The sequence below is a fragment of the Cervus elaphus genome, chromosome X (genome assembly GCF_910594005.1).
Source record: "Cervus elaphus chromosome X, mCerEla1.1, whole genome shotgun sequence".
Lineage (NCBI taxonomy): Eukaryota > Metazoa > Chordata > Mammalia > Artiodactyla > Cervidae > Cervus > Cervus elaphus.
Genome location: NC_057848.1, coordinates 139,051,477 through 139,066,400, shown reverse-complemented (window position 1 = coordinate 139,066,400; position 14,924 = coordinate 139,051,477). Strand labels below are relative to the sequence as shown.

General features: G+C 38.0%; 1 protein-coding gene across 1 annotated transcript in view; it reads left to right on the top strand.

The window, feature by feature from the left end:
* Positions 1–14,924, top strand: part of CFAP47 (cilia and flagella associated protein 47) — a 479,971-nt gene that overhangs the window by 260,044 nt on the left and 205,003 nt on the right. The window contains exons 41-44 of the mRNA XM_043897451.1: positions 1,003–1,073; positions 2,365–2,510; positions 12,122–12,233; positions 13,584–13,810. Of these exons, the coding sequence (XP_043753386.1) occupies positions 1,003–1,073; positions 2,365–2,510; positions 12,122–12,233; positions 13,584–13,810 (556 nt within the window). The remainder of the gene's footprint in view (positions 1–1,002; positions 1,074–2,364; positions 2,511–12,121; positions 12,234–13,583; positions 13,811–14,924) is intronic.

The following is a 14,924-nucleotide window of genomic DNA, read 5'->3' as shown; positions in this document are numbered from 1 at the left end:
GTCAGACACGACTCAGTGAGTGAACTGAACTGATTAAATGTTCTTTAAAAAAAAAAGCATATTGCTAAAACTGCTAGTCAGAATGCCTGTGAGTAGAACAAAGCACAGAATAATGACTAGATGTGGTAAATAACCTTATTAAGAGTCTGGTGTAAAGAAAAGAAAATGTAGAAAAGGAATGGATATGGTTGGAAGAACATTCCTTAAAAATAGTATATTTTTACAGCTTCAAATTCATAGAAATCACCTGGCAAGGTGAGAAAATATAAGATTTTTATATTCTCAGAAAAAAATCAAGCAAACAGTATCTTAGAGCCCAGATACTAATTGACAGCAAAATAATCGTGGATACTAAGAGGAGCAAATCAGAGGAAATTGATGGGTCATGGAAGACATGGAGATTTGCAAGGGAGGCACTTGCTTCGGGCTGTGATTTGCTAATTAATTTGCAAAAATACAACACAAGATTAAACAGCTGTCCAAGTCTCCTCCTACCTGTATGAGAAAGAAGCAAATGTGCAATTAGCTTAGAGAAGATAATTTTTTCAAGTTCTAGAACCATTTTTGGAGAGACTACCTATGTAGTCCTTAGTTGAGACCACCTACTTTGAAGTATCAGGATTTGAGTTTTGATTATTATTATGTGTTTACTTCTCTACAGTATTTTTAAGCAAAAAGAAATTGTTTTTACCTTTTAAAAAAAAAACAACAGTGGTGAGCTACAATATTGTAATTAGCCTCCAATTAAAATAAATAAATAAATAAATTTTTAAAAAGCAGTGGTGAAAATATGGATGATTGTTAGTGTCCTTTTCATGTTTTTCTTATTTTTAAAATTTCTAAAACTGCATAAACATCAAAATGATCCATGAAGTACATTTGTGATTTTCACCTATCATGTTGTAGGTGGCCATGATTTTTAAGGAAGTTTAAGATTGAATTAAGATATGGAGTATTATTTCTGAGTGTCATTGATGGTGTTTTCCTATTTCCTTATGACAGTGTTGCTGTGAATAGCAGTGGATGTGATATTCCTGAGCGTCATCCCCAGGACCGAAATGCCTTAAAAACCTGTGAGTGCTACAATTACAAATATTTGTTTTCGTGTCTTATTCTCATATACTGAGCATAAAATGAAATGAAATACTCAATAAGTAGTGGTCACAACTATAGACAGAGCAGCAAGCCCTGGGGCTTACTGGCCACATGGGAGCTCGAGGTGTTGGTCCTCAGCCTTTTCTGCTATGACCCTTTGGGAAACTGTTCATGTCTTGCTTTTTACTGCTGAGTCTTAGTTTCCTCACCTGTACATTAAATGTATTTCAATAAATGACGCTTATGTTTCTTTTGGCTTATTCTGTACTGTTTAAACCAATTGGGGTGACAGGTATCACCATGTTTAAAATGTTAAGGAGATGACAGATTTACTGTGTTTTATGAAATAACTAACCGTACATTTAGAAAATGTGGATAGAATAATGGATAGAAAAATCGATATGGGGCTGTTGTGCTGCTCTCTAGCTATAGAACAAACCATCCCAAATGTAGTGATATTAAACAACGAGAATGCCTTATATTATGATCTCTCACACTTCAGGGGTCACTGGCCTCATCTAGGTGACTCTTGCTTGGGGGTCTCTCAGGCAGTTGCAGTCAGATCAAGAGTGGGACTATTGTTCTGGACGCTGTTCTGATGTGGCCTCTCTATGTGGCCTAAGTTTCTTCACAGAATGACAGCTTGGTTCTGAAAGCAAGTGAACCAGGAAAGAGAGATGATTAAGAAGTTGTATTACATTTTCTGACCTAGTGTCAGAAGTCACATGGCTTGATTTTGCAGCAATCTAGTATACTCTGCGTTGGGATCAAGTCACTAAGACTGGACCACTATGTCTCCACATTCAAAGCAATATTGAGGGCTTTGTGGATATGTTTTAAAAACTAACAACAACAACTAATAGATATAAATATATACACATACAGGCCTTTATTTCCAGTTTAAGCTGTTTGTTACACCCTATAATTTGAATCATTACATAGTCCACAAAAAAAGTTGCAGATTCTGGAATGTCCTCTTTGCTGTCTATGTTTCTGTGTATAGCCAGGCTGATTTTAAACACTAGTCAAGTTCCCTTTGTTGTTTAAGGAATCTTTAATAGAAGGTCATAATTACACATTTTTATTGTGTTATGCTTGAACTGGGGTCCCCCACACTTACATTAACAAATGTGTCATCTAATTTTGTGTGCTAATGCTTTGAACACTTTTAAAATTCATCCCCAAACTCTAATCACTAGTTGAAACAGCTGCTTTATTTGAACAGCACTTGCAAAATATGTAAACAAGCCCTATTTCATGTTTTGGCAGCAATTAAGTCCAATTTCATCAAAGAGTTCTTTTGCTCTACACATACTCTTCACCTGGCAGCGAAAGGGACCTCAAGCCTGGAGCTCATCTTCCTCCCGTTCGGCATGCACACGCGCTACTGTGTCATCATCCTCAGTAACAGAGAGGTGAGAATGAAGTGGGCTGGGTGCTTTCCTTAAGGGCTGGCACTTTAATGGGATAACCAGTACAGGCAACTTGAGGGCAGCTGAAGACTCTAGGAATGTAGATAACAATGTTAACCCTCTGGTTGCTAAACAAAGAGCTTATCCTCAAGAATAAGCAAAGAGTTAAACTAGTTGTCTGTAAGTTTTTTAAGGGCTGGATCAGGAGGTCCCGTGGGAAGAGAGTGGAGGCACACCTAAGCTGCTGGGCCTTCTCTCTCAGCTGTGACCAAACACTGCTAGGCTTAAAACAACCCGTGTTTGTTGTATCACATTTTCCAGGGATCAGAGATCCAGATGTAACCTAGATGGGTCCTCTGTTTTAGGTCTGTCAAGTCTTCAATCACAGGATCAGCCAGTGCTGTGTTCTTGAAAGCTCAATTGAGGAAGGAGCTGCTTCTAAGCTCTCTCACATTTTTGGCAGAGTTAATTTCATGGTTCTAGGAACCATGCATCTTGCTTCTCTAAAGCCAAGGAAGGAGAGAGACAGAGGCAGAGGAGGGTGGGAGAAAGGCTTTAGAGGAAAAGTTTTATGGCATTATCCCTTTCTGGAAAGACACTACCATGTGTTGATCTGAGAAGGGAATGATAATCCCCAGGAGATAGCCCCAAATGTGGATGGTAAAGAATCTGTCTGCAGTGCGGGAGACCTGGGTTCCATCCCTGGGTCCAGAAGATCCCCTGGACATGGGAATGGCAACCCACTCCAGTTCTTGACTAGAGAATTCCACGGACAGAGGAGTCTGACAGGCTACAGTCCATGGAGTCGCAAAGAGTCAGACACAACTGAGTGACTCTCACACACACACACACACACACACACACACACACATGCACTATATTGAATTTATAGGCAATGAAATAATGGTAACTGGAAAGAGGTGTTATATTGACCTGTTGTTTGTAGTATCATTTATACCTGAAAAATAGCATAACCTCTTAAATATGTAAAGAATAGTTTTAATTTTACACTGAAAATTACCATTTAGGAAGAAAAAATGCTATTTAATAGTAATGCTAAATTTTGTTTTTCATTTCCTTTAAAGTTTGATTTAACTGAATTCTATATAAAAATTTGTTAAAAATAAGAACTCTAGTTTAATAAAATATTTTGCAATCCCTTTTCAATATCAGTTGATAAAATAGCCCTAGAAAAATGCTAGGTTTGATTCTCAATAGCCTGGTAAGAGTTTGATTTTATTTGTTTTTCTGTTTGTTTTTTTTATTTTTTGACCATACTATGCAGCTTGTGGGATCTTAGTTCCCTGATCAGGAATTGAACCTGGGCCTGTTTCCCTGGACTGCTGGGGACCTCCCATTATTCTTTGAATTGGAGTATTTGAATATTAGTATTTGCTTCCATAAATTTTATCTAAATTAATCAAAATATAATTACACCAAACTTGACATCTGTTTAAAACAGTCCTTTGATTATATATATTTTGTTATCAGAAAGAATATTAAGAAAAACAATAATAATGAAGGTATATGGCTATCAGTTGAGAAATAATGCCCCAATCTAAAGTATTGCATTGAATTACAATTGCTTAAGTAGAGAAATACATCTATTAATTTACATGTTCAATTTTATTGCTAATTATATTGAAAAATGTAATTACATGCTTAAATAGATAATCAAACACCCAAGTCCACCTAGTTAGCTCCTTTTCTTATTAAATGTGTGATAACTGCCTTGCCATTAAGAACTACCTGTTGAAAACTATGACATAATTAGGCCCCAGTGTGATAGCTTTCCGTGTGTAAAACAGAAATGTTTCTACTAAAACTGCTACCGAGTGTCAGCCATTCGTTACATTTTGGCTGTTCCTTTTGAACTTTAAAATAAAATGGAATGACTTGTGTAATAGTTGTTTGAACGGAAAAATAGTTTTACAAAAGTTCCATCAGTGTTCATAGAAATCCCTCAATTACGAGAAAACCTACAGAAGCCTAAAAATTCATGCTCTTAAGTGCTAGAAATCCAAAGAGACTTCTCTCATGTGTGGACAGGGACAGACTGAATGAGGAAGCTGGAGCAGAATCATGACCCAGTCCCTGAGGAAATGCACTTTCTGGAAGGAGAGGTAGACAGACCCCCACACAGGGCACACAGACACTGCACAGAATAAAGCCACGTGCTGCTACACCCATGGCACTCTGCCTGCTGGGTTCCAGCAGTGGAACTGGGTTCCACAGTTGGAAACCACCCAGCATTGCTGGTATCCTTATGAGAGAGGCAGGGGAATCAGCCAGGGATCCTTGACACAGTGCCTGGGTTAAAAGTGCATTCCTTTTGTAGCTACTTTCTGTGACCTGACCAGCCCTTTTCCACTAACACATGAGCCTTTTTTGTTGAACCACGCCAGAATCCTCCTCCCTCTGGGTACTTATCTTCTAGTCCTTCACTGTCCTTTTTCTGTCTGTAAAATTTGGCCAAAACAATCGAAACCAAAATCCTTGCCTTGCTGACTTGAGGAAGTAGCAGTCAGCATCCCCGAACAGCTTATGCTGCAAATTGGTCCTGTCCTGCACCAGGGTCCCCACACCAAAGAGAGCATCAGCCCTGCCACATCAGATTAGAAGTTGAGAGGGCAAGGGTGCCTGCTGCCAGGTAGAAGACCCCACAGGGCCTTCTTGTTGACGTGTGGTTTACAGCAGCTTAGTCTCAGGCTGTGCAACACCAGTTGTTAAATGTATTGTATTTCACTCTGGCCATCTCCCTTAGATTTGCATAAATAAGTGGAACCCCTCACATGACTTTTTGCTCTGTCACTCATTTCATTTTCCCTCAGCCTCTCTGTCTCTACTAATGCAGAAATTAAGCTGGCAGTCTCTGATATGTATATGTAATTATTCCAGTGTACAACTTTTTCAATCATAATTAATGTGCAGACTTAAATAATACTGATATCAATATTGATTTTGCTTATTTTGCCTTTGCTAGCAAGGTAAAAACGTTATGTTAGGCTAAAATCTTTATATAATTTTACATTTAGGTAAACTAACTTCAGTTTTATGAAAGTTATTTTTATAGCTGGAGGGACTAAGTATCATTTGCTAATGGTTTTTTCTATTTTCCATGATTTTTAATAGCAAGCTACAATTCATTTGCCCTTTGATTTTTCATTTGATTTGCTACAACCGCATTTTTGTTTTTTCTTTTGGTAACTACACTCCTCCCCACAGGCCAAACCCCTGACTTGTTCCCTGGGAAACAGAGAGAAAGTGAAATCCCAATTGGCCCATCAACACTTTGAAACATTTATTAACCACAGGATTCCTGCTGGCCATATAGGGTCAGGTTAGGTGAACTTTGAAGTCTCCACCAAAGTGGTGAAAGTGAAAGTTGCTCAGTCGTGTCTGACTCTTTGCTACCCCATGGACTATATATTCCATGGAATTCTCCAGGCCAGAATACTGGAGTAGGTAGCCTTTCCCTTCTCCAGAAGATCTTTCCAACCCAGGGACTGAACCCAGGTCTCCCGCATTCCAGGTAGATTCTTTACCAGCTGAGCCACCAGGGAAGCCCAAGAATACTGGAGGGGGTAGCCTATCCCTTCGCCAGGGCATCTTCCCAACCCAGGAATCGAACTGGGTCTCCTGCATTGCAGGAGGATTCTTCACCAACTGAGCTTCCAGGGGAGCCCACCAAAGTGGTAAATGTTCACAAAGATGGACAGAGCCATGGCTCAAGCCATCCATGGGACTCCACACTACAGGACTTCCTCTGACCTCACCTACCCTACTTCCCCTGTTACTGTGAAACCATCAGCATACATTAAGCACTGCAACTTTTTTAGAAAAAAAATATAAGAAGAAAATCTGAAAATGAGAATTTTGTGCCCAATGGTAGTTATTTATTTAGGGGGATTTCCTCTAGGTTCCTTATCCATGATCCAACCAGTTATTCTGTAAAGATTCCACATACCTCTGGGGTACCAAAATGTTAGCACTTCAAGTGACATGTAGAATATAAGGAGACAGTAATTCTTATTTTCCCAAATCCATGTTAATTTTATGGACCCTCTCATCCTTTTTTTGAGATACTTATTGAGATGTAATTGATAGATACCACTGTATAATTTTGAGATGTATACTCTGTTGGTTTGATACACTTATATGTGGCAATATGAATCCTGCTGTCATGTTCTGGTAAAGGACCAATTGTGTCCGATTCTTTGTGACCTCATGGACTGTAGCCCCCCAGGCTCCTCTGTCCATGGAATTCTCCAGGAAAGAGTACTGGAGTGGGTTGCCATTTCCTTCTCCAGGTTATCTTCCTGACCCAGGGGTTGAACCTGGGTCTCCTGCATTGCAAGCAGACTTTTTACCATCTGAACCACCAGGGAAGCCCTGTTACAGTCATGTTAGCTAATGCATTTTTCATGTCATATCGTTTCTTTTTTTCTTGAAAACAATTAAGATCTATTACCTTAGCAAGTTAGAAGTTTATCATATACTATTGTTGATTATAATTACTCTGCTGTGCCTTAGATCTCCAGAATTTATTTATCTGCTAGTTACAAATTTCAAACCCTCTCCTTCTTAAAGAAAACCATAGAACATGGAGTATGGCTTATTGTAAATTTAAAAATTTGACACCCTCAAGCCGTATTCTCTTTAATCTCATTTTATTATTCAGTTCACTCCTCCCAACAGAGTTTAATTCACCAACTGTATAAAACCAGTTTTCTAGGCATGGAGAGAGTAAATACACAGAAAGAATAGGAATGCTGAATCCAAGGGAATCACATTTCAGTGGACAAGACAACTTGCATAAGTCTGGCCCAGCTCACACAAAAACTCGGTGTTAGTTTGAAGTAGATGTTCCCTCCTGGTTTATGAAAAATTCTTGCTGAACATATGGCACAGCCATGAGAATTAGAAAGATGCATTTCTTCCTTCAATGGATGCAGCCTTATGCTGGGATGACCTTGCCCTCAGTAAGACGCCCCTTGCAAGATGTACTCTTTCCTTGTATGCACGGTGTCCTAGACATGTCCACTTGTTTCTATAACACAGATTGTGACCATTTCTGGAGTCGTGGGAAGAATGCATAGCAGAGTCTGGGTTAATTGATTGACATAGGAGTTTGGTTAAGAAGGATGAGTAGAAATTTGCTAGTAAACAGAGTTTGGGCAGAGAAGTATGCTCAGGAGAAGATTCTAAGAACGTGAGGTTGAACTAAGCATGAAACTTCATGAATACTTGGTTTGCCAGTTCTGAGAATAGAATGTTGGAAATGACAGACAATGGCTTCAATGGATAAGTCAAACTAAAAATGAAGAGGGCCCTGAATTTTAACTTGAATTTTAACTTCAGCTGAGTGCCGAAGAATTGATGCTTTTGAACTGTGATGTTGGAGAAGACTCTTGAGAGTCCCTTGGACTGCAAGGATATCAAACCAGTCCATCCTCAAGGAAATTAGTCCTGAATATTCATTGGAAGGACTGATGCTGAAGCTCTGATACTTTGGCCACCTGATGTGAAGAGCTGACTCTTTAGAAAAGACCCTGATGCTGGGAAAGATTGAAGGCAGGAAGAGAAGTGGACAACAGAAGATGAGATAGAAGATGACAATAGAAGATGAGATGGCATTACTGACTCGATGGACATGAGTTTGAGCAAGCCTCAGGAGTTGGTGATAGACAGGGAAGTGAAGTCTGGCGTGCTGCAGTCCATGGGGTCACAAAGAGTTGGGACACAACTGAGCAACTGAACTGAACTCAATTTATTTTTATTATTGAAAGCAGGAGTCCAATAAAAGATACTGAGCATAGGCATGATCTGATTTTATTTTACTTTGGAAAGCATCTCTGGAGCCAAAACAGAAAGTAGACTAAGAGTTAAAGGCAAACTGGGAGACCAAGAGACTGGCTGGAAGACTTGCAGTCTATTACACTACTCCACACACATCCATCCTCTACAGCCCTCTGCTTTCCCTTACTATTAATAGCAGTCAAACAGAAGAATGTGAGAAGCAATGGTGAAAGAAGAAGAGATGATGTTGAATCTGGGGAAAAGAAGGGGATGAGAGCACTGTATATGAAGATCAACCTTACTGGCAGTTTCAGTGATGTTCACATCTGCAGAGAAAGCAAATTTTCATTTACTTGCAGAGCAAATTGGAAAAAAAATGTGAATAGAAACTTCTGAAAAATATGGTGATAAAGGCAAAGAGAGATTGTTAAACTTATTGCCACAGTAGCTTCTGGAGCCCAGCCTAATGTTTATTTGAGAGATGTTTTCTTATAGTATATCATGTGTTTTTATTAAACAATCAATTCATATGTTGTGCCATTTAAATATATGTTGCCTTCTCAAAATGTCTATGGAATAATCTCTCAGGCATGTAATTAACGTTGTGTTAAAATTATGTTTAAAAAGCTGAACTTTTTAGTGCAAGCATTTAATCTTTTTATATGCCTTCTTCTCACCTTCACTGAATCTCTTAGCTCAGTCATTCTATGAAAAATAGTACTTTAAAAGAATGGCAATTATTCTTACTGGTCAGTTTCATGTTATAATTATTACAAAGTCAAATAAATAGTCACAGTCAATGATTGATGATCTCTGTCTAGTGTATGGAATTTAACATTTTAAAATTTTAGCTTAGGTCTCACCTGCCTGTTGAGTTATCAAAATAATATAGTATTGTACAGCCAATGCAAATACACAAATTAGAAAAATAGTAAGATCTGGGTCGAGTATGAGAACTTAAGTAGAATTTAAGACCTATGAAACAACATAGGGATTTGATTTTCTGTCTAGAAATGTGTTTTTTCTTTTCTTTTTTGATTTTTTTTTAAGGTTGAGGTTATCTGTATCTGGAGGGCATCCATGACTTGGCCAGGGTTATCCAGCTAATTAGTGGCAGAGCTGGAATTAAAACTTTCCTGCCAATTTAGTGTTGTGTTCTTTCCTTCTGGGTCATTAACTGCTGGTCTTCTTGTAAAATTGCATGAACTGCATTGTTTGAGAACTGCATTTAACTAGATACACAGGAAGAACAAAATATTTTTTGTGAGGGTTTCTTACAATTGACAATGGGCGTTGGCATCTTTCTGGAAAATGCAAACTCAAGTAAATATGCAGACTGGAAAATATGTAATAAGAGCAGAAAGGAAATTTAACAGATGACTTTTAAGATAGCTTACATTGACAAGTGCCTATTTTTGTTAGATAATTTCATTTCCCTTGTCACTGCCTCTAGATTTGGAATGTAAAGGGCTTCTCTACTTTAAATAGTTATTTATTGCATTTGTATTATTTGCTGGTCTGATTTTATTTCTAGAAAAGTGGAGGGAAATAATTAAATGATACTATAAATGATTTTTATGAATAATTTGCTGGAACAGGCATCATTTTCAATTACATTGTTTCTTGTTAATAAAAAAGAACTTTGAACAAGTTAGATGAAATATTTTTTTGAGAAGTGATATATTGTCTAAGACGTAGAGTTAAGTGAAATTGAATGGAGTCATAGTTATTGATATTTAAAGTGGCTAATAATGGCTAGGAAGATGTTTATCATTTATATTTTATAAAAATATATTTTCTAAATAATATATTTCTAAATTCTGGGAAATAGCAGTTTATTTCCTTTGTGTTAAATTTCGTGAGTTGGTATTCATTTTCAGGAGTAGACAAGCTATATAGATCTGGTTTCATTCAGGTCCACATTGAAAAAAAAACATACAATTATTATAACTCTGTATTCACCAAGTCTAATTTCTTATGAAGACTATGTTGACACAAATCATCAATAAACAGTCTATAACAGGAATAGAAAAAATTTTTGCTTGAGTCTAATTGAGGACTATAGCCTGGGACACAGATTGAAGAGGCACTTGAATGGTGTTCCCCCAGACTATAAAATGTAGGAGGCTAAAATAGGCAAAAATCAAAAAGGTACATAAGTTGTTTGTCAAGAATTAGTATTGAATCTGGCAAGTAAGGATCTTGTTAAGCAAGGGTTGGTTTGGGGCCCCAAGTTTTTGCACACTTATGAACTCTATAAGAGAAGACCTTTATTTATTTATTTTTTTCATTTATTTTTATTAGTTGGAGGCTAATTACTTTACAATATTGTAGTGGTTTTTGTCATACATTGACATGAATCAGCCATGGATTTACATGTATTCCCCATCCCGATCCCCCCTCCCACCTCCCTCTCCACCCGATTCCTCTGGGTCTTCCCAGTGCACCAGGCCCGAGCACTTGTCTCATGCATCCAACCTGGGCTGGTGATCTGTTTCACTATAAATAATATATATGTTTTGATGCTGTTCTCTCGAAACATCCCACCCTCGCCTTCTCCCACAGAGTCCAAAAGTCTGTTCTGTACATCTGTGTCTCTTTTTCTGTTTTGCATATAGAGAAGACCTTTAAGCCATAAGGTTGCAGCTGTTTTGAGAATGGCTAGTGGTGTTCTTGAGTTTGAAAAGGTTCAGAAGATTCAAGTTCTCAGTGATGCAGGACTGTCTGAAACTATATCAACAATAGCCACCCACCTGCATTTTGAATGCCTGGACCACAATTACTCCATTTTGATTTTTATTCTTTCTTTAATTATTAAAGCAGATATAAAATTCATGTTTCACAGGCCGTAAGACAGGCTATTCTAGTTAGCATAAAGTGTGAACCAAATCATATATAAGCCCAAATGACTTCCCCATAACTCAGCACGTGAAAATTTCTTCCATTAACTACACTTTAGTTAAAATAACTGATTTTTAGATAAAAATGAACATGAGAAAAAATTTAAAAGTAAAATATTAATATTTTTTTTCCTTTGGTGAACTGATGCGTTTGCACTCCAGTTACTGGAAAAAAATTCTTTGACTGTAACCTGTGGCTTGTGAGATCTCAAAATTTTATATCATTAGTATTGATCACTCAGCTGTATGTAGTAACACACATACAAAAGAAATTCAGATTGCTAGCTTGGATTTATGTTTGAAAAGTACATGTCTGCTTAGTAAAAATTACTAGATCTTCTGCATTTACTAAGATCTTCAGGTTATTTACATGCAAATGAAATTTGGCAAGCCTGCTCTCTCTCCATTTAAATGGATCTCTTAAGTGCTTGCTAAGTGCCAGGCAAAGGGTTAGAGATTATTCTAAAGATATGTTTGAGCAAACAACATATACATAAATGATATACAAGTATATTGATCACATAATAAAAATATACCAAAAAATATAATATCTTAGATAACAAGTGAAATGACAAAAATTGTTTTACCTCATGTAATCCTCACCACATTCTTTACTATCATTCTCATTTGCTTGAATTGTTTAATTGTTTTAAGCTAGCAGTCTTCCAAGAATATCTATAACTGTAAGGATCAACTTCTGTCAATGTCACCTGGGAACCTTCTTAATCCATCTCTGTGTTCCGGTTGCATGCAAAATTTCTCTCATATTATGGCAGGGCTATATTTAATCCTTACTTTCTCCACCCGTTTAGGGTGTATGTTGCTTAGTAATACACTATGCATGTTTTTAAAGATTTCTCCTAATTTTTTCATGAGCTTTTAAAATTTATTATTATCATGTGGTTTGTGTTATAGATTGGAGAATTAATATATATTTTGGAAGGAAGAGGCATTATCCCTTTGCCTTCCAGATTCATTCCAATGGATTCTTCAACTCCGCTTGAGTATAGCAATTCTCCAGAAGAAGGTAGAGTATTCATGCATTTTATATAATTTCTAATGTTGAAGGATGGTATTGTTCTTCATAGAGTCGCCTAAGCACTCTCACAGCACATTTTTCCAATATATAATTACAGTTTCAAAAGCTCCCTTTTAACTTGAATATGTCAGTATCCATGGAATAGAGCACCATTTTAACACTTAAGAAAATGTCAAGGGTGCTTCTTTTTAAATCTTTATTTTAGTCTTCAGATAAATATTGAAATTTGGCATTCAAAATATTTACTCAGCAAAGTTTTCCATTTTCCAAGTATTTTGGAAATAGCTACAGTGCCAAATTCTATATATTACAATTTGTTATTGTTTTAGTTGCTAAGTTGTGTTTGACTCTAGAGCCTCATGGATTATAGTGTAAAGAATCTACCTGCCAATTCAGGAGATGCAAAGGATGAGGGTTCGATCCCTGGATTGGGAAGATTCCCTGGAGTAGGACATGGCGACTCACACCAGTATTCTTGCATGGGAAATCCCATGAACAGAGGAACCTGGCGAGCCGCAGTCTATGGGATCGTGAAGAGTTAGAGCCCTCCAGGGATCAAACCTATGTCTCCTGCATTGGCAGGTGGGTTCTTTACCACTGAGCCACCTGGGAAGCCTTATATGGTATTAATGATACAACCTGTACTTTCACGCAGTGTTCTAGTTTAAAGTGTAAAGTTGTTACTGAAAGAAAATTGCAGTTCTTGCCAGTCCTTGAGAGATGTCTTTCTTTACATTCTTTTCTGCTCCTATTACTTCCAATCACTGATAGGAGAACAATGGCCAATGACTAGAACTTTTTAGAGAGAAAATTATCTTTAATTCATGAAAACTTACTCTTAAATTACTGAATTAGAACTACTAGAAATGTGTTCCTGTTGTTGCTTAGTCATTCAGTTGTGTCCAACTTTTGTGACCCCATGGACTGCAGCACACCAGGTTTCCCTGTCCTTCACCATCTCCTGGAGCTTGCTCAAACTCATGTCCATTGAGTCAGTGATGCCATCCAACCATCTCATCCTCTGTCATCCCCTTCTCCTCTTGCCTTCAACCTTTCCCAGCATCAGGGTCTTTTCTAATGAGTCAGCTCTTCACATCAAGTGGCCCAAGTATTGGAGCTTCAGCATCAGTCCTTCCAATGAATATTCAACTGATTTCCTTTAGTGTTGACTTGTTTGATCTCCTTGCAGTCCAGAAATGTGTTACCTGTTTGTTTTTACTCTGGTTAGTAAAGGCCACAACTGCAGTGTGATATTTCAGACCTCACAAGTCCACCGTGGATAACAATATCAAGGGCATATATGATCGTTGCAGTCATGATTGTGTTTGCTTCCCCTAGTGCTTACTAAGGATGATCCAGTTCTGTATTTGAAATGTAAGCTCCACCAAATCTTGGATGTGGACCTTAAATTGCCACTGACTAATGAAGCCAAGGAAAAGGCCTTGGCTTTTGCGGCACAGCAACAGATGTCGAAGATAGAGTATGAGAGAAGGCTGCTCACGGGCACTCTGGAGAGCAGTAGCATCCGAGTGGCCATTGCCCTCCTGGGACTGACCAAGATCGAGGTAGGAACGGACGAAAGAGGACGTGCTGAAATTAGTCTATCTTTAAAAATGTACAGAGATGTTACACTCAATCATAACAATGTTTTTACAAAAAAAAATGATGAAAGCTAATTTTCCCCACAAAGACAGCTCTGTAACTTTTTTTCTTTTTTACCTCATTAAATAATAAATCTGAAACAAACTGTTGTACTAGGTAATTTTAGGCATTACACTGTGGTGGTTATTTCACAGGAATTTTCAGTTCTGGCTATACATTAGGGGACCCTGGAGAATTAATGCCAGTGCCCAGACCCCATTCTAGAACATCGAATTGTTCTAGACAAAGGAGTGGGAACATGTTCTAAAAGTTGCCTAGGTCATTCTGTTGTTCATCCAAACAGGATCAATTCTGGGATCAGATACCAGACTCTAGCACTGTCCAGCTGTGTGACTGTGAGCTGGTAACTTAAAATTCCCAGTTTGGATTCTGGAAAACAAAATTCTAGCTTTGATTTTTTATATTTGTAATAAGGAAATAATGGTCATTAATAAAAACTGAGATAATTATGTAAAATGCTTAGCGTAGTGCCTGGTATATAGTGCTTTCTAGATGTATGTCTTTGTTGTTGTTGTTACTATTATTGTAGATTCTTATTATCATAGTTTGACCTTTATTTTATAATTAAAATAAGGTACAGTCAAATCTCCATAGAGCCACCAAAGCAAATCTTCGAAATATAAACCTTTGCACTTTGCTCCTTTTCTCCCCTGGCTTTTCCAAGTCGTGTCAGAATGAAAACCACCATCTTTACAATAGTTTCCCTGACCCTCCTGGTCAGTCCCAGCATCTCCACTGAACCATCCTCTTCCCTGACCTCAGCGTCTGCACTCGAGCCCATTCACTCCCATCCCTCCCTGGGCACAGGCCTCCCTGCTGTTCCTCACGTGCCCAAGGAAGGCTTGCTCCCTGTGGCCCGTGCACATCCGTCCTTTGTAACTTTTCCCTGGACCTGAGAGACTATGTCCCTCTTCAGATCTGCTGGAATGCTACCCTGAGGTTCTGCTTTACCCACTTGCATTTTTAATAGAATCCCTTACTTCCACCAGCCACTCTCCAAACCCAAAACTCCCTTCA